We start from the raw sequence: 23,803 nt of genomic DNA, 5'->3' as shown, positions 1-23,803 counted from the left end.
TCCCCTGAGTTTTTATACTTGGAGTAAGCCTGCCCGCTCAGGGGGAGACCAACACTTACCAGAACGTCCCCGCTGCCCTTGTTGCCCTCACACTGGCACAATGGGGGCAGGAACACTCCGGCTCTCCCGAACCAGCAGAAGAGCTCTAGGCTCTCTGCTTCACCCAACAGCTGTGGCCACCAGGACGGGAAAGAGCCACCCTCCACCCTGAGCAGGCTCCATCCAGGCAAGTGGGCAAGCTGCTCAGCAGGGTTCCCGGCCAGCAGCTCTCAACACTGGCTGCACCGCACCATCAACACAGAGCTTGAAGCAAAACCCTGCCTGCCTGAGCCAAGGGGCAGTTCAATCAGAATTTCAGGCAATGTCGCCAGAAAAAGGTCATTTCCAAAGTTCCTGGGGGATGTGGGGAGGAAGGGAGTCTGATGCCCAAGGAGGAGAACCAGAGCAGCCACTTCCTTCTCAACTCTTACCTTCTTAGAAATTCCCCTTGTTCCAATTTAAAGCATTTAGTGAGGCTGATACACAAGTTATGAAGTTATGACATAGGGATGCTTAAGCTTCTACCAATGATTTATAGTGGGTTAAAAAAAATAGAGCACCCAGATTTCATTAAAAAAATTTATTTTCATATAAAAGTGCCAAAATATCCACCAATGTCATACTCTATCTCAACAACCAGTATGCTAGTAATGAAAACACAAACCTCTTTATTCACATTATTTAAAAATCAAATTCCTTTTCACACATTCCCACAGTAGCTCGAGTCTCTGGATAGTGGGAAGCTTGCATTCCTATTTGCCGTGGTAGTCCATATGTCCAGGTTCATATAGGCACGAAACGGGTTAAACCCTGGGTAGTATTCCTTGCACATGACAGCCTGGTTTTCCATGTGAGTTGAATGTTCCGTGGCGGGATTAATGGGGCAGCAATTTTCATATACATCACTTTGCGGGGCCCAGATGGAACCAAAAAGTCCAGACATTGGAGACAAGCTTCGGGTGCTTGTGAGGTAGGGCTGAAGTGTACATGAGGAAGGGGAAAAAAAAGAAAATTTTTTAAAAAACAGAAGCCTTCAAAAACAAAAACAAAAACAAACCAAACCAGAAACCTTCTTGGAAAGGCAACATCAAGGTTGAATGCATACCAGTGGACACCACAGTGATGCCAATTCAAGTCACCTGGAAGTCAGTAAACTATTCTCAACCCTCTGGGATGCCTCAATGCCACTTTTCTCAGAGGGTTGTGAAATCCTCACCTAGCTGGATAAACTCATTTTCAACCCAAGGAAGGACCCCTAGGCCAAACGTCCTCGATCTGTAAGAAGTGTCTTGAGTGGATGTGAGAGGGAGAAGGCACGGGGCTTTCAGGCTCAGAAGGGTGCTGACAGGCAGGAAGCCCTGGGGACCCAGTCACTGACCACTGACCGACCTTCCTGGGACTCATGTTCATCTCTGAGCACAGATGAAAAGATCAGCAGGGCCACATAAACACGGAAGGTTTCCTGGTCCAGATTCGATCTTATCTACACACCAACGCTCCTCAGTGTCATCTGGGGCGTCTCTCATTCAGGGTGACTAGCCTGCCAATGTCTGCAAGCCCCCATCTGTCTGACCATGGGTTAGGTTCCCCCAGAGGCTGGTTAGCCTGGCTTCTGAGACCTCAAGGAAACAGGCCTTGGCTGATCTGAACCCAACGCTCAAGTTAAGTGAGACCAGGAAACAAGCACCAGAAAGAACTCAGAGCTGCCCGAGGTCACTGACCGGAGAATTGAGGAGACCGGCATGTCCCCAGGCAGTAGGCATGTTGGGCGGGGGGCTCCAGGTAGATGGAGAGGTGTGATCCAAAAAGTCTGTCTGAATTTCGGCAGGACAAGGGAAGCCATTGGGGTAATTCATGTTTTCTACAAAGAAGGGAAAACAACAACATAGGTAAACATTTTTATGGCGGGCCAGACCTGAATTCTCACTCACAGGCCCAAAGCTTTCAAGGCTTAAACTATACCGACGAGTTAAAGACAGGTGTACACGCTCACCCCATGGGGACCAGGCGGGCCGTTACGCTGTTGTTCTCAAGGTTAAAACTATTTATCAGGCACACTATCTGGGAAGCCCTCAGTGACGAAGGTCTTCCTCTGGCCTTGACTTTTCTGTATTTGACAATTTGATGGGAAGCTTTCCAATAAGCACTACTATAGATTCCAATTGTGTCCAGATTCTTAGCAGTCCTCAACGTTTGCCTTTATTACCCGTCACGCCCACCTCAGCTTCCTGCACACATTCCACGTGGACTGACAAAAGCAATAGGAAACCAGCACTTCTTAGCTAAGTAGGAAGGTACAGCTGTCCCCTGCCTTGTCCACGGGAGATATGTCCCAAGACCCCCAGTGGATGCCTGAAGCCGCGGCTACTAGTGAACCCTACGTACGTTAGGTTTCCTTCCTATGTGTAAACACCTGTGCTCAAGTTTCACGTATAAATCAAGCTGAAGTTTAATTTGTAAGTTAGAAATGAAGTTTAATTTATAAATTTATGATTAATTATAAAGGACTCATAAAATGGAGAAATCATAACATACTATAATAGAAGTTATGCGAACCCGCCCTCTTTTTATTTCTCTCTCAAAATATCTTGTGATCCTGGGAGGTAATAAACGGCCTCAGTGAGGAGATGAGCGGAGATGAGCTGAGGTGAAGGAGTGACACTGTGACATAGTGAGAGGCTACTATCTGACAATAGTTGGGGGGGTGTCATCCGCGGGACATCTGGGTGCCCTGTAATAGACACAGCCTCGCAAGGCCAGGAGAAAGTCACCACAGCACCCCCCTGTGGCTGGCGCGGAGCAAGGCGTGGCCCAAGTCCCCTTAAGTACATCTGCTTAGACCCCTGGCATCTGCCTCCGGAAGGGAGCCCAGTGCGAAAAATCAGGATCAGGATCAGACTGGAATGGGTAAGAACACCCTGCGGCCTGTCAGACACCTCGCAGCTCCTACCGCCGTCCTTACCACTGCCTGCGCCCAGGCGTCCGCTATTTCCCCTCCCAGCTCTGCTGCCACCGTCCTTCCGTGACACGGCCCCAGGCAGCAGTCAGGTCCCGGTAGGGGCAAGCTTCACAGGGGACTTGGCTGCCCTAACAAGCACAGCAAACACCTAACGCCTCGGCCTCCCAGGATAATCTAGGATCTTAGGGCCACAGACATCCAAGCGACCCGGGTCTACCACGTGTGAAGGACTACGTAGGCGAGCGTTATGTGCAGAAGGCCCCCGTCAGCCAGGTGGAGAGGGCTTTTTGAGGCCACGTACAATTATCCGCGGCGGGCACGCACAACGGGAACCACTCTCACAGGTTCTCGTTAAAGGTGCAATCTTTTTTTAAAAAAGATTTCAATTTAATTAACATTTATTATTAGCTTCAGAGGTGGAATTTAGTGATTCATCAGTTGCTCATTCCATCACCTGCCCTCCTTCATGCCCATCACTCAGTCATCCCACACCCACCTCCCCTCCAGCAACCCTCAGTCTATGGTTAGGAGTCTCTTATAGTTTGTCTCCCTGATTTTTGTCTTATTTTTCCTTCCCTTCCTCTGTGTTCATCTGTTTTGTTTTTAAAGGCACATCCTTAACAAACAAACAAAGGACAACAAAAAACCAAGCCCATGTATACAGAGAACAGACAGGTGGTCGTCAGAGGCAGGGGTCGGGTGGAGGGGAATGGGGTGTATGCAAATTGGGTGAAGCTGCTCGAGAGCTATAAGCTCCCTGTGGTAAGACGAATCAAGCCTGGAGACAGCATGTGCAGTCCTGGGGGGCAGAGTTAACAGCATCATCATCATCAAGAACAGTTGTGTTCTTGTTTTGTACCTTGCTAAGAGATGTTAAAAGGTTCCCTCAAAAGAGAGAACACCCGTAACAATGTACGGGGATGGCTGGTAACTAGACTTACTGGAGCCATCACGTCCCGTCCCGTGTTATGCCCTGCACCTGAAACTAATGTTCTGTGTCAATTATATCCAAGTTGTCTTTTACAAGGTACGTTCTTCTGCAGTTCATGCCTCAGATCCACAGACTTCCTGCTTTGACTTTCATGAGAGTAAAAGAATGGCACTGGGATTGCTCGAATAGCTTTTACCTTCCGGAAAGGCATTATAATCGTTCAGTTCCAATGGACAGTACACACTGGGGAACGGGCCTTCACAGGTCGCACTCCAATCAATGAAACTGCTACAAAAAAACAAGAGGTCTGGTTTCAGAAACAGGAGGTCAAAAGATCAAGTACAGAAAGAGGAAAACGATGTTATTGCCCAGCATCCTAATCACTGTGAATCCCCCCCCAACTCCACCCCCGTTTTGGAAAAGAAAAGATGTACTTTCTCAAGTCTCGGGATCAAAGACCTCCAAGGGAATGCTCTCCACCAATGACACGGCCTTGTCCTGCAAGGCCGACCTTCACAACCTGGCCAGCGAGAGTCTAATCCGATACAGAGTCCAGGGCGGGGGTTAGGAGCACTCCGGAAGAGTCTGGGGGTCTGAGCCAACCCCCGGAGGCAGAGGCGCTGCTCTGACACCTGCCCCCTCAGCTGGAGCAGGGCCAGCATTCATCTCAGGGGAACCACAAGTGCTGAGACTGATTTGCAACAGATACATTGATCACAATTATAAACTGAATTCTTCGTTATACAGGGAAGAAAGTAAACAGCACCGTAATACACTGAACCAAACTAGAAAACTTCAAATGGATTCTGTGATTAAAAGGAGATGCCAACATCTTCTCATGTTTCCATTCCTGAATGACAGTAACATCCAGGAGCAAATTCAAGAAACTGCTATAGTGTAACTGTTTTTTTAATACTCAAACTATCTGATCTTTCTTAACATTGTATTTTTTTTAACATTGTATTTTTTTAAAGATTTTATTTATTTATTCATGAGAGACACACTGAGGCAGAGACACAGGCAGACGGAGAGGCAGGCTCCCTGAGGGGAGCGTGATCCAAGACTGGATCCCAGAACCTCGGGATCATGACCTGAGCAAAAGGCAGATGCTCCACCACCACCCAGGAGTCACCCAGGTGCCCCATTTCTTAATATTTTAAATGTGTTCGTGATGACTGCCACAGGAAAATGGAAATCTCTGCTCTGGTAGGTGGTGGGAACTATGAGTGACTGTCTTTCCAAACGGGCCTCTATTAACAGATCATCTTTTCAACTTAAGAAGGAAAATAATGCTGGGGTCCCAGCTATGTTACTCTTATTTCCTTTCATGTTTCTCCTACCCATGCTTTGTTGGTTTCTAAGACCTCACAATGCAACTCCAAAAGGCAACTGGAAACATCCAGCTAAGGTGCACTGGGGAAGGTAGGCTGGCCCCCAGTTTTGGAAGGCCTGCCTCACAGACTGAATTCAAATTCCCCACTGCAAGCTCTTAGGCTGAACAAGGCAGTGATCAGAGAAGAGACTCCATACCTATTATGCACGGGGGCTGGGCCCTGCATCACGCCAGGCATGCTGTTCTCCACGGCGCAGTTGAAGTTGCTCGTCACACACACGGGCTGCGTGGGCCAGAGGTCTCCAGGTGGGTAAAGACCTAAGGACAAGAACAAGGCTTTTCAGTCTACCCTTTGCCCCCCTCAGCCCTCCCTTCCTGCCGGACCAGCTCAACTTCCCTTGTCTCTTTCTAGAAAACACTCCTGGAAAGTCACCCACACATGCTGACTGCTTCTGCCTTCCGCAACTCCTTTTGGGATATACTTTCAGGATATAAAGCAGAAAGGCGGGTCTAAGGAGAATGCCATTGTTCCACTGACAGCTCAACAAGAGCAAATCCAAAACATATCCAAAGAACAGCACAGAAGTCTGTGCTTTCAAAGTTGGCCCCCAAGTACAGAGCAGTTTTCAAATCTAGCATAATTCATATAAGCAAAAGCAGTACTCCTATTAGAGCTCAGTGATGCCATGGGGAGTGAACATCAGGCTAACAATCCCTGACCCCTGCTAGCCATGTGGGGAGCAAACACTAGAAGAAAACAGGACAAGAACACAAGACAAGGACAATAAGGGGTAACAAAGAGAACTGGAGAAGAAATATGAGGGAGACTGGAATTAACCTCCTACAGGGAGACACTGGGTGGCAGCGGGGTTTGGGTTTCCTTCCCACCCACCCCATTTCCATGCCCTTGGGCCGCCATTCTCCCCACCTGGTCTCAGGCCTGGTCCGGGAGCCAGGCTGGTCACCGAGGCTGCCAGGCCAGGTTAAGGGGCTTCTAAGATGTGGGAGGTACGAAGGATGGGGAGTGGGCAGGGGAAGTGGGCTAAGGCCTTGGAACCTCACCCATGGCAAGCTCTCCAACCAGGGCTCACTACTGCCTCCTCTACTTTTCTGTCACCGCAGGAGGAAAAGGTGGACTAAACACAGCAGCAGCCCCCTGCACACCTGTGCCTTGGCTATGAGGAGGGGGTAGCCTGAGTCAGAGGCCCCTGATGACGCTGGTGCAGAGGGCAGGTGCCTTCTGAATGCACGGAAGCCCAGTGACGTGGCTCGGACAAGAGGGCCCTGGCCCAGGACCCAGCCCCACCCAACCTGCTCATCTTCGTAAGCTCCTTGGCCTGTGATGTGTAGGAACCCCTGCCTGGACCAAGAGTCTGCACCTCACCTTTATCTTCCTCAACACCGGCAGGCCCGGCAGGAAGGCTGGGACAGGGAGGTTCTGCATATTGTGGGAGATTATTCATGTTCCTGTGGAGAAAGGGAGAAAATGAAGATCTGCTGACACCTTCTGTACAAGGACACACCATGTTTGTTCAATCATGTCTGAGTTTTACACGAGTCCTCCCCCCAAGACACATAAATGCTAGAGACACAAAGGCACACAGCCAGAAAGGGGTTGGTTGAGGCATATCAAATTTCCAAGACCCAGCAAAGCCTTTTTTCTTTCTTTCTTTTTCTTTTCTTTTCTTTTTTTTTTTTAGTAAACAACAAAATAAAATAAGTTTAACTGAGGCAAACTGCAGGCTCCTACTGCATGGAGCCCAATGGAGCTGGATGCAGGGCTCAATCCCAGGACCCCAGGATCATGACCTGAGTTGAAGGCAGATAGACGCTTACTGAGCCCCCCCAGCTGCCCCAGAAATGGGGTGTTTTCTAATGTGGCTATGCCACAGGCACCGATGGGGACCCCAAAGACGTGCCCATCTGAAACATGTTTACTGGGAAGGATCCTACTTTCTAAATTATTAGCAAAATTGGATTTTCTTTTCTCTCATCCTTAAAAAGTCTTCCTACTTCCACCTGCAGAATCAAGTGCAAAGTGCAAATCACCTGCAGCACAGCGACAGAAAAAGCAGTACTTTAAACACTGCCAAAGTTAGGAAGTTAAACTTACGTGGGATTGCAGATGTTATGAGAAAGATTCAAGGAGATGGGAGCTTCTGAAGGAAAGTCATTTTGTGAAACACTGTCTCCTACATAAAAGCAAAAAAAGTATCACAAGGTTTTAGAGTGTAATTCAACTGTACCGTGTATTAAAGTACAGATTGCTAATACCACTAAGGCCCAATTAGCAATTCAGTTCTCACTTGTAACTGATTTTCACATTAATTTTATTCTTTAAAAAATCTCTATTATATTTATCTTTTCATCAAAAACTTACTAAAACACAACATTTAAATTTATGAATTTTGGATTAACAGTGTTTTAATTACAGGGGGAAAAAAGCTGAAACCATTAATATTATGTAACTTTCTCACAGGGATTTTTCTGATAAAAGAAATCTTGCTATATAAATAGACCCCCGCAGTTTATAAAAGTAACATTGTAGGAAATCTGTGAATATAAACATTAGAGAAGAAAAACAGGAGGTACCTACAATTACACTGCCATTCAACATTAGATATGTTTCCTTATAATCTCTTTTATGTGTACGCATATGTGTAAAATTCATATGTACTTTGCCTTTATGGTCTTTTACATCATTAATTATACTGGGGACTTTTTCCTGGAAGTCCATAACCCTCCAACAACTTATAAACTACATACACGCCACTGTCTAGCAGCACCATCAACCATTTTTATCATCTTGCTCCTGTCGGCAAAAGCTGCACTTCTTTTTTTTTGTTGTTACAAAGTACTGATTTTTCAAAATCTTGAATTAACATTGTCAAGCAAACTTTGTCTTCAGCGGTGGATGGAGGCTGCGAAAACCAAGCCTCCTCGGGCCAAATGCATCCCCGCTGTCAAAGCACAGGGGCCTGCCTGCCTTCATGTGCGCTTGTGTGTGTCTCTATGCAGGCGACAGTGTCCCCCAGAGGGAGCAGGACGGCTGTGTTTGTCGGGACTTGAGAAGATCTTATCTTCTTAGGCCCGAAGCTCAGTACACAGTAATAAACAGTGCATATCAGTGATATTAAAATTTTATAGCGGTCATTAAGAAAACAGTGTCTCAAAGGCTCCTTGGCAGGCGGCTGATAATGAAACAGTCTGAAGACACAGGGTGCTTTGTGTAGGTTTTTATGGCTACTAGTGCTCTGGTCTCTCAGAAAGGGCCTTTTTTTATAGGTCTCACGGCTGAGAGGAGACAGAGAAGAGGACAGCCTAGAGGCCGCTGAAGGGGTCTGCCTGAAGCAGCCTGTCTCAGGGAGGAGACGGGGTTCAAGCCCGAGCCCCTGGTGAGCAAACTGGGGTGTGGAACAAGCTGCCAACCTCTCTGAGCCCGGGGCCTCACCCCTCAGATGGGCCCAGGGACACTGGCCCTTTCTCTCAAGGCTGTGTGGGAGTGGATGGAGTGTGACCGGTGAACAAAGGCCTCACATGTGTGAGCACCTCAATCTCACCACAGTTTCCTTACATGAAGACTGAGTTTACTACATTAACAATAACAGTGAGAAGGAATGAACTCCATCTTTACATAGGCATGGAGCTTAAAAAACCACCTAGTGAAAGCAGCAGGATGCAGAATGATATACTGAAGTATGATTTCCTTTACGTAAGTTAGAAACAAACATTCTACACTTTGTTGATGGACATATGAATGTAAAATAAAACACGGACTAAAAGAATGCACGCCAAGTTCACAAGAGTGGACGGTGATTCTCTTTAGGTGGCAAAAGTAGGACGGACTCTAAGGCATTATTAAAACAACAACAACAACAACAAAAAAAAACGAGAGTAAATATAACAAAAGTAAGTTAATTCTTCGACCTTTCCCAAATCTTCAAATTTCTCAAAAACAAGAGAGGGCCACAGTGTTCATTAGTAGTATTATTCACAAGAGCCAGAAGGTGGAAACAACCCAAGTGGTCACCAACAGATGAATGGATAATCAAAATGCGGTGTGTGTGTGTGCAATGGAATATTATTTGGCCTTAAAAAGGTGAAAAAGGTGAACCTTGAAGAAGTTACGCTAAGCAAAATAAGCCAGACACAAAATGACAGTTCACGTGACTCCACTTGGACGCTAGTGTAGTAAAATTGATCAAGATGGGAAGTAGAGGAGAGGCTTCCAGGGGCTGGGGGAGTGGAGAATGGACAGCTGTTGTTTAAAGGTATGGAGCCTGTTTGGGCTGATGAGAAGATTTGGGGAATGGGTGATGGTGATGGTTACACAAGAGTAGTGTTCTTAAGGCCACTGAACGGTACACACTTAAAAATGGTAAATCCAAAAAAAAAAAAAAAAAAAGGTAAATCCTGTTATATATATTTTACCATAATAAAAATGTGCAAGTAATAAAATAAATGTGGAAGTCTTTAAACTGCTTCAAAGACAGACATTACAATGATGATGATGATGGTGATGATGATGACGACGACGACGACAGGGTAGAGTGGGGAGGGAAGAAAAAGGAAGGGAAAAAAAATCAAGAGAGTGAATGAAACCCAAAGCTAAGTAAACACTCCCGTCGGCAGTCCCGCGTGTGCTCCAGGCGCTGGACGGCACATCCAGGCCTTGTACTGGGCACAATGGTGGTGGTGGCAGTGGTGGTGGTGGCCACGGTGGGGCAGGAGGCAGGCTGGGAGGGAGGGTCACTCTCCAGGGCCAGGGTGTCCCCCCAGGACTCACCGGCTGGCAGGAAGTGCTGAGGGCCCACCACAGGCTTCTTGTCCCCGTCGGAGCTGCTGCTGCTGCTGCTCCAGCTGCCCCAGCTGCCCCGGCTGGCCCGCACGCTGCCCGACGAGCTGCCGCAGTCTGAGCTGGAATCGGAGCAAGACTTCTCCACGCACTTCTTCCCAGGCTTCTGGCAGTAACCCTCTGCAGGGACAGAGAGACAAGTCGCATTTCATCTGAACGATTTTCAACCTGATGCTATGTCTCATCAAAGGGGAGAGGTGAAATTATGAAGAAGGCCGGGTTCACCTCCAGGGTCGGCTACCTCTGCTCATCCAGGGAGAAGAAAGAAGTGAACTGAAACCAACGATGGGACTTGAAGAAATAGGAGATGAGCTACGTCTACTCTGCCTACGGGATGGACGCTGACACTCGTCCGGGGCTCAGTCTGTCAAGACCACTGATTACCGTGATCTGCCAATGGTTCTGGAAATAAACACTCCTGGGAAGAAAACAGGCTACTCCAACAGCTGGAAATTTATAGGTAATGTCCTCCCCTCTTTTATTAAGATATCCTCTAGGAGCTTCAAAGTATTATTTATGTGTGAATGGAAAAAATCTCCAATATGACCAAAAAGCAACATGTGCATTAAGGGGACGCATGAGAGGGTGGAGAGAGAAGCTCATTAACTCTGCTAGTTTGTGCACATGGATGCTGACGAGTGTCTGCAAACACGGGTGTTGGCTGGTGGGAGGATTACAACTCCCACACCCCAACCCCCTCATGTACAGCCAACTTCAATGGCCCATGAGCCTCCCGCTATCCTCTGCCCCACCTGGACCTAGCTTTGGGTGCCCTCCACCCTCCATTCCCTGAGACTCTACCCAGCAGCTGGGACAACCGCCTGGCTCTGCAGGAACTCCCTGGCTCAGGTGTGGGAGGAGAACACTTTTCTCACCTGGCTATCCCCCAGAGTAAGCAACCCCTGTTCCTTCAGCACTCCACATGGGGAGAGCTGAGAATGGCCAGGTTCTAAGGGGAGGGATGAGCGAGCAACACCAGAAGCCTGCCCAGGTTCAAAAGAATCTCAGGTTTCCAGTCTCATCCTGATAGCTTTCCACTCGGACTTTAGGAAGCGAAGTTGCCTGTCAAGTGATAATCTCATTACGACCCCATTTCTTTACCCTGGATACTTCCTGGAGGAACCAAAGATACCAAGAGAAGCACGAGTCATAGCCCAATGTGGTTACTTACATACCTGCCTCTCCCTGTGCAGCAGGTAAGCTGCCTCCCATGCCGCCATCTGTTTTACAAATTTCTCCAGGACTTTCTTGTACACACCAGTTTCTTACATCGATGCCACTGTTCAACTCAGACCTTTCAAATTCATTGCACACAAGTTTTAATTCACTCTGTTCAGAAGGCCTAGAAGAACCAAACACACACACACAAAATCACATCCGGACGTTATCATCCATCCATCCATTCTTGCTTTCCATGAGACTTATTAAAGGTGAAAACATGAACCTGAGACAACTTGAGACCTCTGTTCTTGGGGTTTTGGGGGAGAAGACACCAAGAGAGGGATGTCAAAAAGACAAAGATTTTGCTGTTTTAGAACTACAGTCAATTTGGAGCTCATTTAACCTACTTCCTAGTTCACAGTGATAGGAATAAAACTCCACAAGGTTAAATGAGTCCCTCCATCATCTCCTAAGTGGCAAATTCAGAACCAGAAGCCAAGATTCTTGGCTCATCTTCCTTGGATTTAGCATGATATAGGATTCTCAATAGATGAACCTACTCCTTGGTGTCTGGGGGAAGGTACTGAACGTTACTTTACATCTTCTCTCATCCATTCATTCAGCAAACATTTGCTGAGTGACTACAATGTGCCATGTATTTAAAGTTCTTTTCCCAAGGAGTTCACAGCCCAATGATAACATCTACTAGACTCCTTGGGGAAAGAATGGTAATGGTTTTGTAAGTGGCAAAACAGAAATGGCGAAACAGAACGCCACAGGAGTCCGCAGATGGCTAGTCACATGGTCCAGTTTCAGTACTTCATGCAGGTTTGTAGGATGCCCATTAAGACGACAAAATATGTGGCCTGTAGCACATGATTCCACTGGTTTCTGACTACTCAAGGTAAAGAGTACAACAGAAGAAGAGCCAAGGAAACAATCTGACAACCACCTACTTCTTAAGCATCATGTGATCAAAACATTCTGAATAGCTACAAGCTAAAGTTCTATTTTAACAACTTGTTTCTTTAGCATGTCAGAAATCTGCTTGTAGAAATATACCATGACACTTTTAATTGGTGAAATTCTACTCAAATTTTCTATCTTCCTGTATGTTCATATTAGGAAAATACAATACTTTAGAGTAACCTAAGTCAATTTTTTTTGAAAATACATGTAAAAGGAATATGAGGTGTAACTTTCCTTTCTACAAGATGCCACAATGCAGTTTTTAAATAATTTAGCCTAATAAAAAGAATTACCAACAATTAGTGTTTGGTATTAGCAAACAAACCACAAGTCTGTTCTTTTTTCATGTTTGTATTTTGCGGTTTGCTCAGTGTGAGAACTAGGGACCTTGGAACTGCCTGAGCCTTCTCCAGCGGAGTACATGTGACAATGCCGGGGAGCTGCTACGACGACGCTGAATCACCGGCTCTGAGCTCCAGATTGCTAGCCCTCAGGGACCTAGGGACACACACCGTAAATTGCACCGTGTGTGCTTCCCGTCCCGAGGCCGTGGCCTCAATGTAGGCCGAGCCCCCTTCCAACAACAAGCAGATCCGCAGCAAGGTGGAGCCCCTTCCACACGAAGATTTGGAGCCACTAGAGAACAATCTGGCAGAAACACATATAAATACCTAGCTGAGCTCATAAGAAAGAAATCCCCAGATGCCAGGACTCAAAAGAAGGAAAAGCCAGAGTGGGTGAAGATGCAGGGATTACTCAGGAGGAAACAGGCTTTAAAGCCCAGGGGGTAGGGTTTAATTATACCCCACCCTCTCCCACTCCAAGACAGTCACAAACAGGAATCAGGGAGCCGGAACTGGTTCCTAAGTACAACTGGGGTCCTTGACAGAGGCACTGTTAGTGCGAGGGACACCTGAAAAGCTCCATCCATGGATTTAGGGAGGAAAAGGCAGGAGAAAGCATCTCTACTGGAGGCTCTCAGCTTGGGCACATGTTGGGTGTTTAGAAGTCTAACCCAAGCAATCAAAATTCAGAGACTAGTGCTTGCTCGGCAGCACATATACATAATTCGGAGACTAGGTCACCGTGTGGATCTGGAGTCAGAATGCATGCACTACTGGGGCACCGGGGTAGCTCAGTCCAGCAAGAGGCTGCCTTCATGACCTCAGGGTCCTGGGATTGAGACTGCTAGGGGGGGTGGGGGGGGGTTGTTTCTCCCTCTCCCGCTGCCCCTCCCCTCTCTCATGCCCTCTCTCTCTCAAATAAATAAAATCTTAAAAAAAAAAAAAGTACACACTACTGACCTGTTGAAAAAACATGGGATTTCCACAAAAACACTATCCAGTGCCTTCATTTTACTGATAACAAAATGAAAGCTCAGAGAGATTAAAGTGACCTCAGGAAGCAAGGTTTCCAAAGGAGAATACCAGTTCTGGGCCTGCCACTTAAATTCTGGGGCTTTCAGCAAGACACACAGTGTCTAGACACCTCACTTTCCAGACACATAAGAACCTAGCTTCTGCAGGACTGAACCTCGGTTCCGTGAATGATGACTATTCTCTTTCACTATAGGACCCCACGTGGGGGAGGGGAAAGCTGGGGGGCCTGCCAGCACCCAGCTGTTCTGTCACCTGCCCACAAATGCTTCTGCACTTCACAGAAAAGAAGGGCCTGGCACAGGGGATGTTTTACGCTTTTTCTTTAAAACTTGCCATAGCTTTGAGCACCTTTTAAAGTAAGAACACACACAGAAAATCTATTCACTTTAAGGTATTTTAACAAAATAAATGAAAACATAACCAGAATATATATCAATTTTAATAACATGCTTTTATGTCAATATTCTATTCTTGGTATCCAACATAACAAAAATAAGATTTAAAGATAATAGCTAAGTATAAAATTAGAGGGTAAAAACAGATGAACATTTTAAAGGGGTTGTAAAAATTACACACCTCAAGACCTGAGCAGCACCCCGTTTCTTGTTTTTTCTACATGTTCGATTTTTATTCCAACTTAAATTTTGTAAATTTCCTTCCTTTTTCTCCTGAAGCTTCTTCTTCTTATAAGGATCTTCTTGCTAAAGAGAAAAGAGAAATCTGAAATGAAGCTTTAAAGTGACTAAATATACATTTAAAAGACTTTTTTCCCCCCAGCTTTTGAAGATCAACTCCATATGAATTTAGAATGCTCCAACACTGGTGAAAATGGAGACATGCATTTCTCAATCTCCTGTTTTCATTTCCCTTTTGCTCTACCTCCCTCAATCTCTGCAAAAAGAAGAAACAATTGTTGCCTATAAAATTCCAAAGGGGCTAAAAAGGAAAAACATCTGTTAGCAATTTAGGGTCAGCTTGCTGTTAACTTCAGCAGCAATAAATTCTCCAACGTTCACCTGTTAATTTGGTATGTGCAATTCACATGAATTACTACTGAAGAAAAATCATGTAAAAACTCAATGTAGGAATAATTTGTGTATTTACGTTTTTATTTGTTTACAGAAAACCTTTAGGAGGATAGCCAGTCTCCACTGAGTGTGCCACGTAATTTAAGCTTTTGTAAATAAGAATATGCTTGATGTTTTAAATGTGGTTTCGAAAAACTTAATTTAGCATGAAATACATATCTATAAATTATATATATGTATGTGTATAAATACACACATATATAAATATATATACATACATATGTAATCATTTTTTAATTTGGGTCTTTTCCTTTTGTACATTAGGCTAAATCTGTTAATCTGCCCAAGGGGAGGGGATTCCCCTGCCTGTTAACATTCTGCAGTAGCTCCTGCCTTCAAAGTCCCTTACACTCTTTCTCTTCCTTCTAACACTCTGCCTCTTTAAAGCAGAGGCACTATCTGCATGCATGTGGGAGGTGGTATAGAGCTCACAAATGGAGACCCTAGGGCTTGAAAAATGCATCCTTCAGAGACTTCACAGAGGCAAATCCCCTAGCTCAGAGTCCTCTTCCTGTTGACCTTTAGGATTCACAATTCATAAAGAATGAAGACTGGCTCATTTTACCTTCTTTTTTTGAGAAGGCTGGTCCAGAAATCAGAGAAGGAAATCATGAGTTTCTAACATACACTTGACTGACACACAGGACTTGGAAGAAGAAAGATAAAAGGTTTTAAATGCCTACATGTTACACATCTGGGGTACTGAAAGCCTCATGTATCTATTAAAGCCGCAGGCTTACTATAATAAACTAATATTAGAAATGAAATGAAATCATAACTATATATGTGGTGGGATAATGGGATTTTTGTGTTTTTTTCTTGATAACCTTTAGTTTCTCCCCCAATAAATATGTATTAACTTTTTTTCTGATTCTGAGGGCATTTTAAAAACACAAGTTAAACACACAAAGCCCTACCTCACAGGGTCTTAATGCTAACTGCTTATGTTTGATGCTAAACAAACACATTAACAACATAAGATCAGATATTATCCAAAGTTAAACATTAGCTATATACCGTATTCATTCATGTACTGTTCCCTGCTTATTTCTAGCTTCGGAGGAGAAAAGAATTCCCCTCTCCTTGGGCCAAGAAAGGTTTCTCAACACAGCTAGTCTTTCTGCCCCTCCAGAGTCACAAACAAAGAAGGGATCTGTCTCTAAGTTGGGTCAGAGACAGAGTGAACTGGTCAGTAGTCACACTGACACTTGGCTGTCTCCCTCCACTCAATCTGGTCAGAGCTTCATCCTGTGCAAACAAGAGGGACTATAGAGACAGAGACGTGGGAGTGGGTGGTCGGAGGCACAGTCACTATCTCTGAGTACTGGCTAGTGATGACCAGGAGAGTGCTTTGCACGCGGGACTCAGGTGAGTGAAATGAGCAAGAAGCAGCATCCATGAGCAAACAAAGTGGGGTGGGGGGTCAGGGACTGAAAGAGGGTGTAGACAAAAGAGGGAAGAGATAGAGGACATATTGAGGAATGAAAAACCAATGAATGGCCTGCCTGTGTGTGTGTGTGTGTGTGTGTGTTTGTGTGTGTGTGAGAAGGGGGAGGGAGGAAAGAACAGCCGTGAAGAGGAAGGGCCCCAGTCCAGCTTGGGGAGAACAGGCCAGCACAGGACGCAGCAGATGGTGGGGGGCAGGGGAGGAAACCAGACACTCAAAGCAACAGACTTGTCAAGAAGTGAGAGGGGGAATAAAAGGACAATCTGGCTCTTGGCTTTCTGGCGGAGAGGGTGTCACACACAGAGGGAGGCAGTGCCAACCAGGGCAAGAGTCCATGTAGAGTTGCAAGTGAGATCACAGCTCTTGAGGCCAAATGGCCTGATTTGAATCTCACTCCACGCTTTTTACTGGCTGTGTGATCCTCAGCAAGTTACTTAGCTTCTCTCTGCCTCAATTTCCTGCGTCATCCTCAACAGGCTGTTGTGAAGAGGTCATCTGTCAGTGACCCGACACAGAGCAAGCACTTTATAGAAGACATGCCTATTATCACATTATTGAATTACTTGAACTAGAGAAGTTCTCTGACATTCCTGACAGAAGGGAAAATTTCACTGATTACAGGGTAGGCAAATAAAAAGATTTCTAAACTTTTATAAAAGCAAAGAAATCAAAGAAGAGAAATCACAGACTGACTCCACAAAACGTTCTTTAAGCTGCTGTACAAAAGTAACAGCAAATAAAAAATAAGGGCAGACTAAGAAAAAAAAAACCAAACACGTTGTTTGATAGGTAGAGTCAATACCGTGCCATATGTTCTCAAGGAAAATAAGAACACATGCAACAGAAAAGTGGGCAAAGCATGTTAAATGCAAATTCACAGAAGAAATATAAGAGGCTAAAAACCATGAAGACTCCATCCAAAATATTTAATAAAGTATGTTTTCAGGAAAGGCAAATTACAGACCAGTCTGTACCTCATCTTTCGTTGCTGGTTTTAAAAAACACGAGTGTGTTTACATTGCCTGTTTCTGCCTGTAGACACCAGGAGAGAGCTGGGGGGAGAGCACGGGGAGGCAGAGTGCCATTAACAGCGTCTGTCTCCGAGCACAAGTGGTGCTGGGGGAGTCATTCACTTCCAAATTTACTTAAAAAAAAAAAAAAAAGAAGGAAGGAAGGAAGGATGGATGGATGGATTTTGGGGGTAGGATTTTGGATAGATGATTTATTTACTTTTAAAGATTTTATTTACACATTCGTGAGAAACACAAAGAGAGGCAGAGACATAGGCAGAGGGAGAAGCAGGCTCCCTGCTAGGAGCCCAATGGGGTTGGGGGGGAGGACGGACACCACACGGGACTCATCCCAATTCCAATCCCAGAACTCCAGGATCACACCCTGAGCGGAACTCCAGGATCATGCCCTGAGCGGAAGGCAGCCCCTCAACCACTGAGCCACCCAAGCGTCCCGGATGGATGATTTTTTTTTTTACCTGTTTTTCAGAATTTTACCCAAAAAGGAAATGAAGGGAAGTGCTCACTTTTCCCTAGGAAAAAAACACAAATTGAAATGAAAAACAAAACAGTTCCCTATCATGCTAAGACTTTGCAAGAAACATGGTGCTGGCAGGAGCTGCGGAAGCCAGTGTTGTCCTATAGCATCCATGTCAATGTGAATCAGGACCACTTTTCTGGAAAGCAATCTGGGGCACACATAACGATACTCTATAATTCTACTTCCAGAAATCTCTAACAAAGATATACCAGGTATACAAGGAAGACTTGAGAACAATGTAGTTCATCATAGTCCTATTTATGAAACCAAAAGGCTGTAAATAACTTTAATGGCCAACCGCAAGGGAACGGTTTAGGATTAGGGCATAGCTAAATGATGGAATGTTATATAACCACTGAAAACAAAGTTCTCCTTGTTCTGAACATGAGAAAATTTGGAATTACGACATTATTAACAATGCTACATATACATAATGATGGTCCTGAGTTTTTTTTTTAAAGTTGCATAAAAAATAGAATACAGAAATATGTACAAAGTAGTTCATTTTGTATAGACTTTTCTCTCCCTTTTTATAATAATCATGAATTCCTTTTCTAAGGGGAAAAAAGTCTGCTAAAAAAACACAGCAGGGCTAGGGTTAAAATTTAGTTTGCAGCTCTCAAATCTGGGCTTCAACCTTCTTTGCCAATAAATCGAGAGGAATGTTCCCCATGTACTATAGACAGATTTATACAATTTTCTAAGCTGCAAAGTTAGGCCCTAAGAATGTACAAGAAAAACAAACACTGAGTACTGCCCTTGGGGATGTGTTTATTGAGAACGATTTCTCCAAACGAACAATGAAACGGAAAGTACACTCGCAGGGTTTTAAAGAAGAGCTTTGCAAATCTGGGAGTGAGTCACGGAGACAGCAAAAAAAAAAAAAAAAAAAAAAAGTTAATAGACCATGGTCCTCCCCCAGATTCTCCAGCTCCCTGTGGCCTTCCTGTGGAGCTGGCCGCCATCCTCAGACGCACATGTCTCTCTTACACAGGCTCCCAGACCAGAAGAGGAAGGAGCAGCTTACATGACCCCTGGCACTGTTGCACAAGCGACATCTGAGCTCCAGGGACGGAGAGAAAAAAAAGGCAAGGCCCGTGCCCTCCAAGATGGAATAGTGAAGATACGCAGAGTAAACAACAGGAATAAATTACGAAAACTGCCATAAAATAAGCAAGGGGTCGAGCGTAGAGGACTGGGGCTGGCACGGGGGCTGGCACGGGGGCTGGCACGCAGTCTGCAATCCAGAAATGGCACCTATACGTAGCAGATGGGTGCCAGCAGCAGCAGCCCCACGCAGCACAGCTCCCGGGAGCCACCTCCTCCTGTGGCCCTCAGACGGCGGGACTTGGCAGCAGTTCCAGCTGCCCCGCCCGCATGCCGGCTGCGCAGCCACTGAGTCATCCCATCTCAGTGTTGGTTTCGGTCTCGCTGCAGGGCAACATGAAGTCCCGAAGCCCTTGGCAAGAGGCTGCCAGGGCTCAATTTTTCATTTCACCCATTCCCTCCTGCCTCAAATCCAATGACTTCATCTCTGCTCCTGAAAGCACAGCCCGTGGCCCAGCTTAGTGTTCTGGCCTCGAGTTCTGTGCGTCTGCTATACCGCACGCTCGGGCCACCTGCAGCTGCACGGCCACCGCAGGCTCGCCCGCAGGCCCGGCTCTTCTGGGTGCACACACACCTCCGAGAATTCAGCGTCGCCCTCCAGCTCCAACAGGTACAGCTCCCAAATCTCGAGCTCCAGGCCCGAGTCGCCACATGAGCCCCAGTTCGGCCCTTCCCACTGCCAGATGTGGTCACACGCCGTCCTGTCCTTTGTACCAAGCACTCGTCGGCACTTGGTGAGCGCGCTCCCCTAAGCCCTTCCCGTGCTGGCTCAGCCAGCCTCAGCCCCAGCGCAGAGGCCCACTGTTACTACCCTCATTTGTCACATGAGGAAACTGCCATTTAACTAACTTGCCTGATGCTATAGAGCAAATAAATGACGACTAGGATTCAAACCCAAGAAGTCTGGCTGCACACTCCATGCTCTTAATATGCAACACTGCAGGGGCACCTAGGTGGCTCGGTGGTGGAGCATCTGCCTATGATCCCGGGGTCCTGGGATCGAGTCCCGCATGGGGCTCCCCACAGGGAGCCTGCTTCTCCCTCTGCCTATGGCTCTGCCTCTGTCATGAAAAAATAAAATCTTAAAAAAAAAAACATGCAACACTGCTTTGATAAACATAAAAATGAACTCACTGTGTACATCAGAATTCCCCATCTTCTCATTGCGACCTTGGAGCTATTTTTTTTTTTTTTTTTTACAAATAGTTATATAAGAAAAGATAGCTCCTCTCCTTTATGCAATTAGGTACAGGGAAATTCTGGTAGTTTTTCTTCTAATCTCTTACCTCCTCACCTTGTCCTTCCCCCTTGCTCCTGCCCAAATGTAGCCTCGTGTCACACCTCCCAGGAGAGTGAGAGCCTCCTTGTTACAAGAGAGCTGGTGTCCATTTGTGCCCTCTCCAGCCCAGCCTTCAAAACATTCACACTGACCCTCCAAAAATGCATTATTCACATCTTCATTCAAGCATTTACTAACCTACACTTTATAATCTCTGTAATAGACCTTCTGCCCATCTTTGTCAACCTGAACTGAAAAATATTCAATAATGACCTCCAAGAAAATCACAGTCTACAGGCTGTTTCCCACTTGTGATTTACGCTCTGCTCACCCCCCAGCTCAGAAACCTTCCCTAGCTCCCCATCATTTGCAGCAGAGTCCCCTCAAACTGGCCATCCTCAAGCCAAATCCTCCAAAAAGACCTTCTGTTTGGACAGATATGCTTTTGAAAACCTGACTGTGAAGTTCCTTAGTGGGCAACCAACCACACTCTACGGGCATCATCACTTCTCACTGCTGTGCTCACCTCGTTCCTGTTTGTGCTTCTAGCTGAGATCTAGGGGAGAAAGTCTAAACTTTGAATTGGTGTGCCATACCTTCACCACCTTGAGGGACTCTCGCTCCTCCCTCCCATTACTTCCCATTCCTGAGTGGGCCTCTTCCCAGAGATGATTTCTTCCGGCTCCCCATTATGCTGTGGGACTCAGTGGTTCCTATGCCTGCTGCAGGCTACACTGACTTCTCACTCTCTGAAATCCCTTCCACTGTATACTGATTAGGGCACTTGGCTACTTAAAAATATCCTGTCCTTTTAAAAGACTGCAAATTCCCAGTTTGGGATATCTAGTATATATATATTTTGCATCATTTTCACGTTATTTAAAGGAAAAATTCCTGTTTGTTATAAAGTTTAAGCAAAAATACAGAAATATAAAGAAGAAAAAACCACCCCAAATTCAACCATGCAGGAAAACCACGGCCTGCCATGGATTATTTGGAAAAGCTTGTTTTTACCATCTATGAACCTACAGACACATCAGGATGGCAAGAGAGATGATGGGAATAATGTATAACATTGGGACGATGTAATATTTTTTTTTTAGTATATGTGCTGCCAAAGCGAGCACAATGAAGATGTATTTTTTTATATAAAAATTAAAGGTTTGGTTTTATTTGAATTTGACATAAAAAACTGAAGTATAACCCAGGGAACTGCCAATTTTCAAATCATTGTTTAGCCTCCACATGATGTATTAATTCCTTAAGGATCTCTCTAAGGTTAAGAAAAAGACTGTGAAAGATATTTTCCTAAGTTGTCACCCTATTAAATGACACGTTGTTTTACATAGTGTTGACTCTCTACCAAGAAAAATAAAATTAAAACTGGTTGTCACCTACCATTCAATACTTCTCCCGTTTTTTGCAGATTATGTTACCTTTTTGCTTTATTAGAATTTTAATAGATGCAATCTGTACTGCAATTATGATTGCCAACTGTTCAGTCTTAATCCTAGATACAAAATGGATAGAAATCTCAACAGACTGTTGACACAGCTTCTGTACTCCTGGGTCTTTGTTTTTATTTGTATCTTGGTTGGCTACATTTCATTAACTTCATTTTTTCAGAAAGATTCATGATGAGTTCACTGTCTTTAAGGATGTCTGTCCACTGCCTTTGTACTTGAGTGTCAGCTTGGCTTGAATGTTCTTGTTCATATGTTTATTCTCTTAATGATATGACTGTTCCCTGGCATTCGATGTTTCTATAAAGTCTGAGGCAAGCCTGAGTTGGTGTTTCTCCATTCTTTATGCTTTAAGATCATAGGCTGTGCCTATGTCCATTATTATGTGTCAGTTTTTCCTGGTGTACAGTGTGCCCTTTCATTCTATAAATTTAATTCTTCCCTCATATCAGGAAAATTTTCTTCTATTACATCTCTGAGTACCTTTCAGATCCATTTGCTGGGCCATTTACTTCAACACTCATTATTCTTACATTGGGCTGCTTTGTCTTCCTTTGTCCCGTATCTAAATGCTTCCAGCTCTTCAGTTTTTTCCTTCATACTCATTTGGATTATCTCAAAGTCTTTCTCAGCATCAGTAATTCTATTTTTGGCAGAATGCGTAATGTCATTTGGGTCTTCATTCATTGACTTAGCTTTATAAATATATTAATTTCCCTTTATTTACTTACATATTTTTATTTTAAAAGATTTTTATTTATTCATAAGACACACAGAGAGAGAGAGAGGGAGAGAGGCAGGCAGAGACACAGGCAGAGGGAGAAGCAGGCTCTGATGCAAGGAAGATGCAAGGAGCCCGATGCAGGACTCGATCCCGGATCCTGGGATCACGCCCTGAGCCAAAGGCAGACGCTCAACCACTGCACCACCCAGGCGTCCCATTAATTTTCTTTTTTAAAAAAGCTCTTATTTTGGGGTCCCTGTGTGGCTCAGTCAGTTAAACATCTGCCTTCAGCTCAAGTCATGATCCTGGGGTCCTGGGACCGAGCCTTGCATCGGGTTCCCTCCTCAGTGGGGAGTCTGCTTCTCTCTCTCTCTCATTCTCTCTCTCTCTCCCTCTGCGAGCTCACTTGCTCTCTCTCAAATATATAAAATATTTTTTTTAAAAAAAAGCTCTTATTTTATTGAGTTCATTATCTATAGTGTAAAGAGTTTCCTTCTGGTCTCCAGATATATTTTCTTCTAGATTAGGATCTTTACCTGTCTTCCATGTTCTATTCCTTTCATTCACTTTTAGTGTGTGTGTGTGTGTGTGTGTGTGTGTGTGTGTATGTGTGTGTGTACCTGCGCATAGTACATGGTATGTATCTGCATAGTCAGAATGCTGTTTTCCCTGGGCTTATATTGACACATGAATACTTCTGTTCTGATGTAAAGTAGGTAAATTCTCCTAAATACCTTTCCTGCCTTTATCGTGGACCTATCTGCTTTCACCTATGAGTTACAGGTTCAGTTGTGCTCAGATGATTTTCATTAGCCTACACTGATAGGAAGAGAGCAAGCTCGCCAGGACAGCATGCAACTACGTGTTCTCTTCTGGGTTCTGTTGTATGAGGGCCCACTCAAGCAAGCTAGATACGCATCCCTCTCCTGTGGATTTTGGCTTATGGTTCCAACTCAGCAAGAGTAGACCCTAAAATGGATGTTGGACAATTGGAGAGAAGAGACAGGTGATCTGCTTCTATTCTACCATCTTTACCTTAATCCATTTGCTTAAGGACTGCTTCCCTTGAGAACAAGAGCTATCTGATGTTACTATAAATTATTTTAATATCTTGTATATAATTAGAAGATAAACAAAACTTTTCAAACATCTCAACTTACAATTTATAAATGCAGATTCAAATGCATGATAACTAGCCCCCTTTGAAAGGTATGAAATACACATGACACAGCTTTGCCATCTAAGCCCTAAAAATGAGTTTTGTACTGATAGGCAAGAGAAAATGGAATACAGACCTCGACTGGAGGAACATCCTGTTTCTCAAAACATATGTCTTCTTTAGATGCTTTGTGAATCTTCTTTTCTGAGGAAGACTTTGTGTCAACCTTCTTCAAAGTTTCACAGTTATCTACTTCATTCTTGACAGGCACTTGCTGGTTATTCCCTTGAATAAATAAAAATGATTGAATCTCTAGCTAATTATTTCCATTCATGTTCCCATAGTTAAATCTCTTTCCT

At 44.9% G+C, this 23,803-nt stretch overlaps 1 protein-coding gene across 5 annotated transcripts in view; it reads right to left on the bottom strand.

Moving 5' to 3' along the window:
• Positions 1 to 604: 604 nt before the first annotated feature.
• Positions 605 to 23,803, bottom strand: part of TMEM131L (transmembrane 131 like) — a 161,535-nt gene continuing 138,336 nt past the window's right edge. For all 5 annotated transcript variants that reach the window (XM_035699049.2, XM_025439549.3, XM_025439552.3 and 2 more), the window contains 10 exons: positions 23,581 to 23,729; positions 14,203 to 14,327; positions 11,293 to 11,459; positions 10,049 to 10,237; positions 7,376 to 7,454; positions 6,647 to 6,729; positions 5,460 to 5,580; positions 4,126 to 4,217; positions 1,761 to 1,900; positions 605 to 1,015 (listed from right to left, as the gene is read on the bottom strand). In XM_035699049.2, the coding sequence (XP_035554942.2) occupies positions 740 to 1,015; positions 1,761 to 1,900; positions 4,126 to 4,217; positions 5,460 to 5,580; positions 6,647 to 6,729; positions 7,376 to 7,454; positions 10,049 to 10,237; positions 11,293 to 11,459; positions 14,203 to 14,327; positions 23,581 to 23,729 (1,421 nt within the window). In that variant the 3' untranslated portion in view covers positions 605 to 739. The remainder of the gene's footprint in view (positions 1,016 to 1,760; positions 1,901 to 4,125; positions 4,218 to 5,459; positions 5,581 to 6,646; positions 6,730 to 7,375; positions 7,455 to 10,048; positions 10,238 to 11,292; positions 11,460 to 14,202; positions 14,328 to 23,580; positions 23,730 to 23,803) is intronic.

The sequence above is a fragment of the Canis lupus genome, chromosome 15, assembly GCF_003254725.2.
Source record: "Canis lupus dingo isolate Sandy chromosome 15, ASM325472v2, whole genome shotgun sequence".
Taxonomy (NCBI): Eukaryota; Metazoa; Chordata; class Mammalia; order Carnivora; family Canidae; genus Canis; species Canis lupus.
The sequence above is the reverse complement of the archived record's forward strand: the minus strand, read 5'-3'. Positions and strand labels throughout refer to the sequence as shown.